Source organism: Lactuca serriola, chromosome 5, assembly GCF_051521515.1.
Source record: "Lactuca serriola cultivar US96UC23 chromosome 5, Lser_US96UC23_V15, whole genome shotgun sequence".
NCBI classification, from domain to species: Eukaryota; Viridiplantae; Streptophyta; class Magnoliopsida; order Asterales; family Asteraceae; genus Lactuca; species Lactuca serriola.
The window spans coordinates 147179878-147194044 of NC_136412.1; the positions used below are offsets into that span (position 1 = coordinate 147179878).

Sequence of the window (14167 nt, forward strand, 5' to 3'; positions counted from 1 at the left end):
TTCAAGGAGCGAATTATTTTTCCAAGATTGATCTTCGTTCCGGTTATCATCAGGTTCGAGTGAGAGATGAAGACATTGTCAAGACGGCATTACGAACGCGTTATGGGCATTACGAGTTCCTTGTGATGCCCTTTGGACTCACGAATGCCCCAGCCATGTTTATGGATTTGATGAATAGGGTTTGCAAGCCTTTTCTCGATAAGTTTGTCATTGTCTTCATAGATGACATTTTGATATACTCAAGAAGTGAAAAGGAACATGAAGATCACTTACGCAAGGTCCTACAATTACTAAAGAAGGAGAAACTCTACGCAAAATTCTCAAAATGTGAAGATGGCCCAAAATTCTCAAAATGGGGTGTTAGGGTTGAAGATGACCTAAGTTGGTTATTTGTTTAAACACTCTATAAATGGATAATATTTCATGTTTTGGAAAGGGAAACTAATTGTAGAAAATAAATTCAATGATGGCCTAAGATGGTTATTTGTTCTTTGTAATATTTCATGTTTTAGAAAGGGAAACTAATTGTAGAAAAGAAATTATTTTCCGGACGACCCAATTATCCATTTATATCAAATATTGTCAAGTCACTCTATACAAATGAATATTTGATCGATCCTATAATTTAAACTACCGTACACCATTGAATATTGAAGTTCTTAGATATGTTCTCTAGTTTTTCGTTTTTAGTTTCCAGTAGGTTTATTTTCTTTTTTCACCACATTTAACACTAAAATCGAAGTTTCACATAATTTCATCAATGAAGATCGTATAAAGTCCTCCGACGCAACCATGGTAGCAATAACAATAGAGATGGACATGCTTAGTAGAAAATACATGTTATTAACTCTAACCCCAAGTTCATATCGACCATATTTGAATATATTGCCTATATTAAATTTTCAATACTTTGTATAATATGGTTCTACATTCAAGTAAAATGCATGTGTATAAAAAAGTAGTTAAAATTTTAATGGAACCTGAAAATATGACTGCTATAAAAATTTTAAAATATAAATATGAAAACATATTATTTAATAATAAATATAAAATAAATTCTTATTTCAAAGGGTATATTTTCTATGTATTATAACAACAAGCAATTCTCATTAAAAGGAATTGTTATTTGTCATTTCAATGGTCATCCATATGATGGATAACAAAAAAAATTATTTACAATAATCAAACTTTTTATGTCTTAATGTTTATTGTTTACCATTATTAATTAAGGGATGCAGATACATTATTTCAACTTAATAATAAATGCTCTCAATACAGTTTCATACATAGACCCCAACTAAATTTTCTAAGACTCCACTTCAATACTTCCATCACAACATCATTTCCATTTGGATAGCCAATTAATAGCCCTAGTCCACTAAGAGCACCTTCTTTCCCCTAATTACCTTCATGGAAAATACTCCACTTTGCACACGTTGTTATAATAGAAAAAGTGAAAGTTAGATGCATGAAGCTTGATGGATTGATGTTCCGATTGTTAGAAGCAAAAATGCATCTGACATAATCACAACTCCATCCTATATTTTCATGTGTTTCTATACAGTCTAAAGATCATACAAATGAAGTCAATTCATACATAAGGGAGCATGAAAATGTTACCACATAATAAAATCAACAAGATGGATGAGGGTTGAACTTAAATCGAGAGAGCAAGAGCTATTGAATCCCAATCCAAAAGTAGTTTGGCGTACAAAACTACTAAATAACTAAATCAATCAAAATATCCATCAATTTATATCATAATTGATATGACATGATGTCCAAAAAAAGGTCATCGTCATTCCCCAGAGGAGCTTCCTTTCTGGTACTTCACATCACCTTCAAAAGGAAAAAACCTTAAATATAAATTATGGAGTGCAATATAGATTAAGAACAAACCAGATAAAGGAGGGAAGGAGTTGAAATACATGGTGATGCATGTTGATGGTGATCATAACCGAGAAAAGGGACATCTATTTTCAGAGAAAATTACACTTGTGCTTTTTGTAGGTCTCTTGGAGCATACTTGGGTATAATTTTTTTTTTTTGAATAGGTATGCATGCACCATAACTTGCAACCTATGTGAAATCATTAAATGAACAAACAAAAAACCAATTAGAAAGAATAAATACCAAATGAAAAACAAGTAAGAACCATGAACCTTTGTCATCGTGAGCATGATAAGTTAACCTGTCCTCTGGTAATATAAAAATCACAATAAAAATAGTTAATTTGATCGAAGGAAAAATTCAGAACACGATGCCAAGTCCTTTATAAAGATTTGGATAAATGCCATAAAAACTTCATATTTACCTCATATTTCACTTTCAGGTCTTGTATTACCATCAACACTTTAATAACTATCTTGTATATTCGTTCCCACAGTTAGAGATAATGTTAAAGTCATGCCATTGATATCCTCTTTCATTATCAAGTCATGTCCATAGTCGGGCGTACCAAAGCACTATATGCACATCCCTACCATAACCAACATAAGGAGGTTGGATTGGAAGCAAAAGTATCACTTTCGATATGCTTGTGGCTTAGCAAGAGATCATTCTAATACTTAGCATATTCATCAATAATCTACAGGCTTGGTTATAGTGCCCGGTAAAATAAAGACCATGACTTCACACTGTAACATTACATTAAAAGAAGAAATTAGTTGGATGATGGGGGTCATTACATAATATTGTAATACCCAACAAAATGGTATCTAAATCTTTAGCAGCTCTACAAAATTGATGTCTGATCCAATCCTTCTCCATGTCTTCTAGGGTCCAACTTTTAGGAAATGTCTCGATTTTATGTTTTGCGTGCTTAGGATGTTGACCAGCTGATCTTTTTACCATGAGATAACAAAAATCAACATGTAGAAATATGAGAATTAATAATTCAACAACAACTCAATATCATTTATACGGTTTTATGATTAATACAATACCTTTACATTGTGCATTGGTCCTATGGTCATAAAAACATAGCCTTTATTCTCAAAATCATCTTCACCTCTCAATATCCATCTACTATAGAATAATTAAGATTAAAATATATCTGACAACATAAAGCGAGAGATAGAGAAGAAGGAGGGAAGGTTACCAATAAATATGCCCTTATGAAGAAAAGAGGTGAAGTTCATCCATTATCTAGAAAGAAAAAACAAACACAAAATAGAACCAATACCTTAAGTTACATGTGAGGGAATTAGGTAGCAGCAAGATCAGGAGAGATGTATCAACACAAACTTGACCATTACTTCAAGAGAAGATCTATCAACAAAAACTATGACCATTAAAAAAATAGAGTCTCTAAAAATTTGAATTTGAAGGAATAAATAAAAATTACCGTTGATGGAGTAATTGTATTCATGAGAAGCGATAAGGAAGCAATCAAACTAATGCATTCTCTGACAAAAATCCTCAACTACATGTGGATATTTTTCGTCCACTTCTAGATCTAATTCAACATCAAACTTAAGCAATCAAAATAAAGAATTTTGTTTATAGTGAAGTAACAGAAATCAAATGTCCCAAGATGTAGGGTTTTCATAAGTGAGACCATTTAGGGTTTTCATAAGTGAGACTATTTTTTATGTTATATCATCAGCATCGTCGTCTTGCTCCGAAGAAATCATAAGAAAACCGCAACAATAAAATTACAGAGGATGATGAATGTAAAGCTTCCCATTAACTTTAAAGCTTATTGACCTTTTGCAACACCAATTTTAGTTTAGATAAAACAAATTAGAAGCATAAGCTTAACAAAAAGTAGAAATAAAGAGAAACCCACTACTTGATATTACCTCAAAAGCAATCGATTCGGCAATTTGATGATGAATTTTGACGTGGGTAGTTCAATTAAGATGACATAGTTGTGAATAGGCCCTGAATAGTGAAAGTTTGGTATTTAAAAGGGCAACTCGATCCTCTTTTTCTGTTTTCTGAAAAACATCATTGACATAAAACAAACATTACAACATCATCAAAATCTTCAATCGGTTCTACAAAAAAGATAGCGACTTACCCATTACTTTCGAGTTGTTATGAACGTACCGGTATATATGATGAACTAATGAAGCTTTTAGTACCAGCCCTTGTATTGTTTTGATCTACAGGTGTATAGATGGAGAAAAAGAGTGGTGCTGCAGGATATATATAATGATCGACAAATAATCAGTTATTTTACGGAAATAAAAACAATGTTTGATATATAAAATTGATTTTATTTTTTCATAAAATCAAAAATCAAATAAAAAGCATCTTAGACTGGATAGGAGTGTGAATTCAAAACCACGGGTAGATGGGGGCTTTGCATACCTTCAAAAGATTATTCAAATAAGAAATAATGTTTTATCATAATTTAGTGTAATTGATTTTGATATGCAAATAAAAGACTTTTCTGGAAATAAAAACGATCATCATTTTCTATAACTGATTTTGATTTTTTATGAAAAAAATGAATGTAATGATGTAATTGTACCAAATGATCGAGCAATCTTGAAGGTCGTCGACAGGTTGGTGTTGGTGATGATCGATATTGTGCATTGAGAAACCAATTCGATGATGGTCTAATTAAAAAATCTGGGCGATACGAGGGAAAGTTTTATTTAAATTTTGAAAATTATGTCGATATTACCTCAAAAGCAATCAATTCGGCAATTTGATGATGAATTTTGACGTGGGTAGTTCAATTAAGATGACATAGTTGTGAATAGGCCCTTAATAGTGAAAGTTTGGTATTTAAAAGGGCAACTCAATCCTCTTTTTCTGTTTTCTAAAAAACATCATTGACACAAAACAAACATTACAACATCATCAAAATCTTCAATCGGTTCTACAAAAAAGATAGCGACTTACCCATTACTTTCGAGTTGTTATGAACATACCGGTATATATGATGAACTAATGAAGCTTTTAGTACCAGCCCTTGTATTGTTTTGATCTGCAGGTGTATAGATGGAGAAAAAGAGTGGTGTTGTAGGACATATATAATGATTGACAAATAATCAGTTATTTTACGGAAATAAAAACAATGTTTGATATATAAAATTGATTTTATTTTTTCATAAAATCAAAAATCAAATAAAAAGCACCTTAGACTGGATAGGAGTGCGAATTCAAAACCACGAGTAGATGGGGGCTTTGCATACCTTCAAAAGATTATTCAAATAAGAAACAATGTTTTATCATAATTTAGTGTAATTGATTTTGATATGCAAATAAAAGACTTTTCTGGAAATAAAAACGATCATCATTTTCTATAACTGATTTTGATTTTTTATGAAAAAAATGAATGTAATGATGTAATCGTACCAAATGATCGAGCAATCTTGAAGGTCGCCGACAGGTTGGTGTTGGTGATGATCGATATTGTGCATTGAGAAACCAATTCGATGATGGTCTAACTAAAAAAATCTGGGCGATACGAGGGAAATTTTTATTTAAATTTTGAAAATTATGTTGACTCTTTCTAGTCAAAAGGAAGATTTTTTTTTTTTTTAATTTTTAAATTTAAATCCTTTGTATTGGAAAGATAAGGTAGTAGGTTTGAATGTTTCAATATGTATTGAGCACTTTTGCTTATTGCATTGTATTATGTAATTTATTTATGGTTTGTTATACTGTTGGTTTAAACATTTGGACGTCTAAAATCTATTTTTAGAAATAATAAGGTTTTGTATATAATATATATATATATATATATATATATATATATATATATATATATATAATTACAAATTTCTGATTCCAAAAGCTACTTGAAGTAGCTTCCGGAAGCTTTAACTTTTAACTAAATTTTATACATTCAAAAACTAAATAGTTACTTTTGCCAAACACTTCAACATACTAAAGCTACATTTATATATTTCAACTTCTAGATTCCAATTACCAACCAAATTTATCAAACAATTCTATAAAATAACAATTATATTTTCCAAACGCTCTGAGATGATGAACCGCTTGAGCGGCCTTAGGAAGCCATTGCATAAAACCGTGATGCTCTAAGAGAAGAAAAAAAGAAGAAATAAGAGAAACGAAGTACATATATGCATAATGATTCAATTTAACCTAAGTGTTTGTGAACTAAGATCACATGTAAAAGTCATAACAACTTCTTGCATAGTCAGCAAGCGAGAAACATGAAACATTTGAAACAAACTAGTCAATTGTTAAATTTTCAACAAAATTGTAAACTTAATGACTTAATTGAGAAAAAATAACACAATGTCAAAATCGAAAATTTGTGTAAACTTCGTATCTTTTATGCAATGTATCATCTTTTTCCCTAAAAACTGTAAAGTTTTGTCATTAGTACATGGTCTATTTGATAAGTGGATTACATTTTAGTGTCTATTTAAAACTACCAAAACTCTTAATTAGCCCTGTTGAAAATATCCGACTCATTTTCAGTTCAGGTTGATTGGGTCGGATAAATTTGGTTTTAGTTTAAGAAATCCAAGTAATCAATTAACCAGATATTTAATTGGTTCGAGTATCGATAGCTGTAAAAAAATCCGAGTATACCCGAATACCCGATTAAATTTAAAAAAAAATACCCATCATACCCTTCCTTAATCACATTCATTCGTTGGTTTTAATGTATTAAATACAAGGCTTGTATGTTTGGACAATAATGTCGTTGACCAAAAAATCTACATTTGTATCTGCACCAAATCCAACCTATTTCATGCATTATATTTTTTCAACATATGTGTTTTTGAGTGTCTGCAAGTTCCAATTGCATCCTTAGACCATCTCCAACCCTTAACACTATTTTTTACTATACCTATAAATATAGTCTAAAAGATAATGTAAACACTAAAGTCCTCCAACCCATTACATTATATTTAACACTAAAAATAATATTCTAGGTATATTTTTTTTTATTCAACACTATATTTAGGGTTGCACTAAAATCTAACACTATATATAATGTTACACTAAAATCCAACACTATATATAATGTTAGGTATAATTTACCGTTGAAATATTATAGTGTAAATGTGATTTTTTAGTGTAAGGTTGGAGATGCCCTTAGTTTGATACTTGATGGCTTCTAAAATGCCAACATTTGTCACGACAACTACACAATTATAAATCTCTTTATAGATTACAAACCAATTCATGGGAAAATTATGCGTTTAGTTTTCATTTTAGAAACTAGTCTCTTTAATTTCTAAAACATTGAAGCAATAATCGGATTATTTATTTTCAACAAATATCTACGAAATGAAAAAAACTGCTTTCTATTATACAATGCGTTTAAAGTGTTTGCTTAAAATTAATTTAAAAAAAAATTAAACCAAGAAATTATATTTATAATACTCTTTTATAAAAGTTCAGATATATTTAAAAATACCCGACCCGAAATTAAATACTACAATTCGGTTCGGATATAATTGAATAAGACCAACTCCAATGGTAAAACAAAAAAATGATGAGTTTTAAACACTAAAATGATGTATTTTATGTTTGGCCTTCACATTTGGTATTTGATTGTATCTCACATACTAAAATAGTGTATTTTAGAGGCCAAACATTTTGGCCTTCACATTTGGTGTTTGAGTGTATCTCACATATTGAAATGACGTATTTTAGAGATTGGTTGGAGTGATAAAGAGAAAAACTAACACTAAAATGGTGTTTTTTAGTGTCCCATTAGAGTTGGTCTAAGTTACAATGTTACATTTTCCGGCAAAAAAATACCCGATTAAACTTGTTAAAATAACGGAGCTTAAATAAGTTGAAACTTATCGAATTCAAGTAAAAAGATTTAAACCAAGTGTCATAGGACTAAACTTGTGGTGGATATAAGGGTAGGGACTCATTTTGTAATATACTATTCTTTAGAAAAAGCCCAAATTAACAATTAAAACCCTCAAAAAACCCTAACGTTGAGATGTTCTTAATCGAGAAATCTTTTCTCTCTCCTCGCCTATCTCTCTTCCGCCCCCCTCCTCATCCTCATATCTGGTCTACCTCGACGTCCAGTAATTGTAAGTTCAATCTATTCTCTCTATCGTCTTCTTCAACTCGTTACTCTTGTCCAAATTCGTTATTGTAACATAAATTGTGATTAGAAATCCGTGTTTGTCTACAGTAGATGTTTAATGTGATAGTAATCTGATGCATTGTTTGCTTCTAACCTAGTTATAACATGCTAAAGGAATTTCGTTAAAAGAATGCGGAGTTATTACATGCAATTAGGGTGTGAGATAAACTGCGATTTAAATCATCATCGTTTGAGTTAGCCACTTTAAATCGATAAAATCGGACACTTTCTTTTCTTCATAGTTTTCTTTTGTTCTGCATTTTAATCGAGCTTAAATTGTGACACGACCCCAAAATTGTAAAAAAAAAATCGGTGAACAAAGCAGTAAACAAACATAAGTTGCTTTTTGGATTCTCAATAGCTTGATATAATTGACTTTTATCAGTTCTCATTTCTAATCTGCTTAACCATTTTGTTAGTAAAGAAACTGAACTCTTCAATTGGCTTACTTACATTATGAATATGTGAAATTCTTACATTTTTGCTACTGCAAAACTAGACAGGTATTCTGAAAGAATCATCTAGAAGAAACTTTCCAGTTAAGTGGGCACATTCAACATCAACCATGGCAGCTGCAAACGTAAGCCTATTAACTCACACATTATCATCAACATATCAACTTTTACATATACTAAAACAAATTTGTGTCAATGGTTTTGTGTAAACAGGAAGAAAATATAGGTAGCCTTAAAGAACAAATAGCAAAAGTATTTGAAATCTCACTAAAAGTCACCATCCCTGAGGAGCCAGAGGTGGTGCCTTTAATCGCCGCCTGTGCCAAAAAAGAATTTGGTGATTACCAATGGTAAATAAATATAAACTACAGTATTTTTATTATCATTATCATCATCATCATCTTTTTTTGCATATTTTTCTTGTACTAATTTAGAAATTTCATTTGGTAATAATAGCAACAATGCCATGAGCTTATGGGCTAAAATAAAAGGCAAGGGTACTGAGTTTAAAGGTCCACAACCAGTTGGACAGGTAATATTGTATTCTTTTTTAGTTTGCAAATATTAAATTAGATACTTTTCCAACATTGTTAATATGATTTTTATTATATGTAGGCAATCATGCGAAATCTTCCAGCATCTGACATGATAGAATCATGCTCAATAGCTGGACCTGGTTTTGTAAATGTTAAATTATCAAAGCAATGGATAGCTAAGGTAAATTTCTCCTTGCATTCCATTTTTCAACCTATTATTAATCTTGCTTACTTACTTTTACGGTTTTACCCTTGCAGAGCATTCAAAAGATGCTGAAAGATGGTATTGATACATGGGCACCAAAGCTTCCTGTGAAAAGGGCAATTGTGGACTTTTCATCTCCCAATATAGCAAAGGAAATGCATGTGGGACATCTAAGATCTACCATTATTGGAGACACTTTAGCACGAATGCTTGAGTACTCTAAAGTTGATGTTCTTAGGAGAAATCATGTTGGTGATTGGGGCACTCAGGTATAATCTTTTTTTGATTACATGTTTCACTTATCAAATCTTTTTTTTGATTACAACAAAATGTGTAATCTAATCCCTTTTCTTTTCTTTTTTCTCTTACAGTTTGGAATGTTGATTGAGTTTCTATTTGAGAAGTTCCCTAGTGGGGAAGTTAATGATCAAGCCATTGGAGAGCTTGAGGTGAACAAATTTATTTACATATTCCTTTTTATATATAATATCATATTGATGGGTATTTTATCATTTGACTAAAAGTCAAACACTTTTCTTGATCTATGATTTTGATAGGTGTTTTACAAGGCATCAAAGCAGAGATTTGATAGTGATCCTGAGTTCAAAGAGAGAGCCCAGAAGGCAGTAGTCAGTCTTCAGGTAATTAACCATCTTTTTATCATATTTTATATTTTTTGATATAAAATAATAATAATAATGAATTAAAAAATATAGGGTGGTGAGGAAAAATTCCGGAAAGCATGGGCACAAATCTGTGAGATAAGTCGAAAGGGTTATGAAAAAGTATATCAACGCCTTGGAGTCCACTTAGAAGAAAAGGTATTATTATTATTATTATTATTTTTTTAATTCTCTTGATATAAAATTCGTTATATTTATTTGCATTATTTTCAGGGTGAAAGCTTTTATAATCCATACATTCCTGGGACTCTAGATTTGCTGAGGGAAAAGGGATTGATTGAAGAAAGTGAAGGAGCTCAAGTGATCTTCATTGAAGGAAAAAAGATCCCTCTTATTGTTGTGAAAAGAGATGGAGGTTTCAACTATGCTTCAACAGATCTTGCAGCTTTGTGGTTAGTTTTTTGTCTTTGAGGGCATTTTCGTCTTTTACACTTTTATAAAACACTCTCTTTTTCATATCTAGGTATCGGCTTAATGAGGAAAAAGCCGAATGGATTATATACGTAACTGATGTAGGCCAACGAGAGCACTTTGAAATGTTCTTCACTGTAAGTCAACTTTACACAGTGTTAGTTAGTACTACAGGGGTAAAATGGTCAATAAAATTTTTGTTTTTTTTTCAGGCTGCTAAACGTGCGGGGTGGCTACCAAATGATGAGAACAAATACCCGAAAACAAGTCATGTAGGATTTGGACTTGTTCTTGGTGATGATGGAAAGAGATTCAGAACTCGAAGCACTGAAGTGGTTAAGTTGGTTGATTTGCTTGATGAAGCTAAAACTCGGTGTAAAGCTGCACTTGTGGAACGAGGTATGTGACTTTATTTGATGATGTAAGGGGTATTTTTGTCTTTTGGTTAAAATATCTTCTGTTATATCAGGTAAGGCTGCTGAGTGGACTGCTGAGGAGCTTGAACATACTGCTGAAGCAGTTGGATATGGTGCTGTTAAGTAAGGCTTTCTTTTTTGACTTAATGCAGAAAGAATTGGTTAGTATAGAAGTTTTTACAAATTTGCCCTTGTTTATTTTTTGTGTTGTTGACAGGTATGCGGATTTGAAGAACAATAGATTGACTAATTACACCTTCAATTTTGATCAGATGCTTAATGATAAGGTGCTCTTTTATTTTTACTTGATGAAGTTAATGCAAACATGGTTTATTGATTATTCGTGTAAGCTATAAATAAGGGTTTCATTTTTCCCTTCCGTTATGTTAGTTAAGATGTCATTTTCTTTAATATATTTTTTTAAAAATATTATTTAGGGTTAATCTCATAAAAGACCTTATATTTTGTGTTTTTTCCGGATTCAACCTCAACTTTATATTTTTCATGAAATAGACCTTGCATGTTTTTCATTTTTTCCGATTTTGCCTTTTTAGTCATTTTTCTCTAAAAAGGGTTGATCTAAAAAAAGACCTTATATTTTTTTATTTCTTCCGATTTGTCCCTTTTAGCCATTTTTTTCCAAAAAAAATTTGTAAAATGTGAGCGTTTTTCGAGAAAAACTAAAAAAGTTGAGGGTTTATTTGGAAGCATTTAGAAGGTTGAGGGTTTTTTTTTCCGGAAAAAAATACAACGTTGAGGGCTTTTTCCGAAAAAATACAAGGTTTTTTTCAGGCAAAAACATAAATTTGAGGTTTAATCGGGAAAAAACACAATATATAAGGTCTTTTTGAGCGAAAAAAGTTGTAAAATGTGAAGGGTTTTTCAGGAAAAACCAAAAAAGTTGAGGGTTTATTTGGAAACATTTAGAAGGTTGAGGTTTTTTTTCGTAAAAAAATTCAAAGTTGTGGGTTTTTTCGGAAAAAATGAAAAAATATAAGGTCTTTTTCATGAAAAAAACAAAGATGAGGTTTAATCCGTAAAAAACACAACATATAAATATAAAGTGTTTTATGAGATTAACCCTATTATTATTTATTATTTATTTTCTTATTTGTTTAAAATTTTAATACTGTTATTTTTTCTTACTCACTTACACTCTTTGATAAATAGGGAAACACTGCTGTGTATCTTTTATATGCACATGCTCGAATATGTTCAATTATTCGCAAATCTGGTAAAGACATTGAGGAGTTGAAAAAGGTAAGAATTTAATTTCCTTTTTTTTTAAAAAACTTTTTTTATAAAATTTTGAATTAAATATAATTATTGTCTACTGGTGACAGGCTGGACAATTAATATTGGAGAAAGATGAAGAACGCAAACTTGGATTACATTTGCTCCAGTTTGCTGAGGTATTCTATTCCTTCGTTATATTAAAATCCCACTTTCATTTTTTTTTTCAATTTATTAAATCATCATATTATCAATTTGTTGTTATTAATTTATATTTATAATTTATAATTTATAATAATAAACAAATAAATGAAAGTACATTGCTTTTTCAGGTTGTGGAAGAGGCGTGCACAAATCTGTTACCAAATGTGTTGTGTGAATATCTTTATGATTTATCCGAAAAGTTTACCAGTTTTTACTCTGAATGCCAGGTATGCGTTTTTGTTATTTATTTATTTAAATTATTATTATTATTTTTTTAATTTTATATAAAAATTTTATGGTTAGGTTGTTGGGTCGGCTGAGGAGACAAGCAGATTATTGTTGTGTGAGGCAACTGCTGTCGTTATGAGGAAATGTTTCCATCTTTTGGGGATTACTCCTGTCTACAAAATCTGATCTCTAATTTTACAATTTGGACCCTCAAGAATTCCGTTGAAGCTCAATACACCCTTGAGAGTTGTAAACATTTATATGGGTAGTCATTTTTCTGATTTTGGAGGCGGGTTTTGGACTTTTTTTTATGGTTATTAGATTATGATTGTAACACAAGTTTATGATGTAAAGACCAAAACCATATGCTAAACTATAAAATATTGTTTTCCAACGTATTAGTCTTTATTTTGAATATTTATTTATTTAGGCAGCAAGATGATTTATAGCCAATAATTCGCTAAAATATCTCGTATAATAAGCATCAGTATAGTGAATACATGTATAAAGTATTAGAGTATTTCTACCATTTATTTATTTGTTTCCATACATTTGTGATGATGACTGATGAAAAAAAATTTCTCATCAGATTTTATAAAGCAAGGACTAAATTTAAAAAATAACAACTTACATATCTACATTTTGTGTTAAAATTGTGTCTTGTCTTCCATAATGACATCCAAATACAAAATAGGAGTTAATAAGTAATTCTACTCTGTTTATTGATGAGTTGTGTTTATTTTCTTGTGTTTAAGCTTTCTTGATAGGAATGAGGTTCACTATAATCCTATGATGTCTTATATTATGTTATTAATTTACGAGGAAATTCTGAAAATGCTCACAGGTTGATTATATTTTAAAGGGTAAATGCAGGATATAACAAACTATTTTCATTGATTTTATTATAGTATCAAAGATCATAGATTTTCCTTTATTTATATTTTCAGCTTTATTTTTAAGATGACACGTACCAACCCCATAGATTTTCATTGGATTTTTACTCTATTAGTTTGGTTTTTAATATTTTAAATAAATTTTTAATAGATCAATATGCGATTACAGGTGCATCCTTAGCTCTTAATTAACATATGTTAATATTTTTGTGTTCTTTATAAAGATCTCACCAAATCATGTTCCTATCTTCTCTCATTCTCACTCTTGCACAAATCATCTGCTTTGGTTTGTTGATTTGGTTATTCGATGGGTTTTGTTGACTATAGTAACGAATTCTCTACTTGGTTCCTGTACGTATATTCTTTTCTGTTTAAATAAATAAATAAATTTGGTTTTGTACATAAATTGTATTTTAGAAGTTTTGGTTTATGTTTTTTAGGAGAGAACTCTTTTGATTTTGATGATGTGTTATCTTCGGAATTTTGTTTGTAACAATTGGTATAATATGTTATGATTTAGGCAGTTCCTTCAACGTGTTCGATAGAATTGTGGTTAATGGTTTATTACATAAGATTGTAGGGATAATGACTTATGAGGGTAATAAGGTTTCCATTTTGTCCGTATTAGGTCACTAAGGTTTTTTTTGTGCGTATTAGACCAATATGATTGCTATTACCGTTTAGAAACAGTCTTTTTACCGGTTTTAACCAGTAAAAAGGACTGTTTCTAAATGGTAATAACAACCATATTGGTCTAATATGCAAAAAAAAAAAAACCTTAATGACCTAATACGGACAAGCTGGAAACCTTATTACCGTCCTAAGTCATTAACCCTAATTTTAAAGATAT

General features: G+C 30.6%; 1 protein-coding gene and 1 long non-coding RNA gene across 3 annotated transcripts; one reads left to right on the plus strand and one right to left on the minus strand.

The window, feature by feature from the left end:
• Positions 1-1580: 1580 nt before the first annotated feature.
• Positions 1581-4160, minus strand: LOC145051283 (uncharacterized). 2 transcript variants are annotated; one of them, XR_013683506.1, is made up of 7 exons: positions 4054-4160; positions 3804-3941; positions 3347-3457; positions 3185-3270; positions 2946-3027; positions 1929-2842; positions 1581-1839 (listed from the first exon to the last, which is right to left on the minus strand). It is a non-coding gene; the product is annotated as an uncharacterized LOC145051283 (long non-coding RNA). The 2 variants fall into 2 exon arrangements; XR_013683507.1 differs by having other exon boundaries at positions 4025-4109.
• Positions 4161-7845: 3685 nt separating this feature from the next.
• LOC145053076 (arginine--tRNA ligase, cytoplasmic-like) lies at positions 7846-12818 on the plus strand. Its single transcript, XM_079001051.1, has 18 exons — positions 7846-7997; positions 8557-8633; positions 8722-8858; positions 8965-9040; positions 9124-9225; positions 9303-9518; positions 9621-9698; positions 9807-9890; positions 9966-10070; positions 10146-10324; positions 10396-10480; positions 10556-10742; positions 10813-10882; positions 10977-11046; positions 11930-12019; positions 12103-12171; positions 12325-12423; positions 12500-12818. Exons 1-18 carry the CDS (start codon positions 7901-7903, stop codon positions 12608-12610), a joined length of 1932 nt encoding a protein of 643 aa, XP_078857177.1. The 5' UTR covers positions 7846-7900; the 3' UTR covers positions 12611-12818.
• The last annotated feature ends 1349 nt before the right edge of the window (positions 12819-14167 follow it).

Coding starts and splice junctions, on each gene's coding strand:
- LOC145053076 (XM_079001051.1), top strand. CDS start 7,901: ATGTTCTTAATCGAGAAATCTTTTCTCTCTCCTCGCCTATCTCTCTTC. Junction 9,699..9,806: donor AAGCCATTGGAGAGCTTGAG/GTGAACAAATTT, acceptor TGATTTTGATAG/GTGTTTTACAAGGCATCAAA. Junction 12,424..12,499: donor GTTTTTACTCTGAATGCCAG/GTATGCGTTTTT, acceptor TTTTATGGTTAG/GTTGTTGGGTCGGCTGAGGA.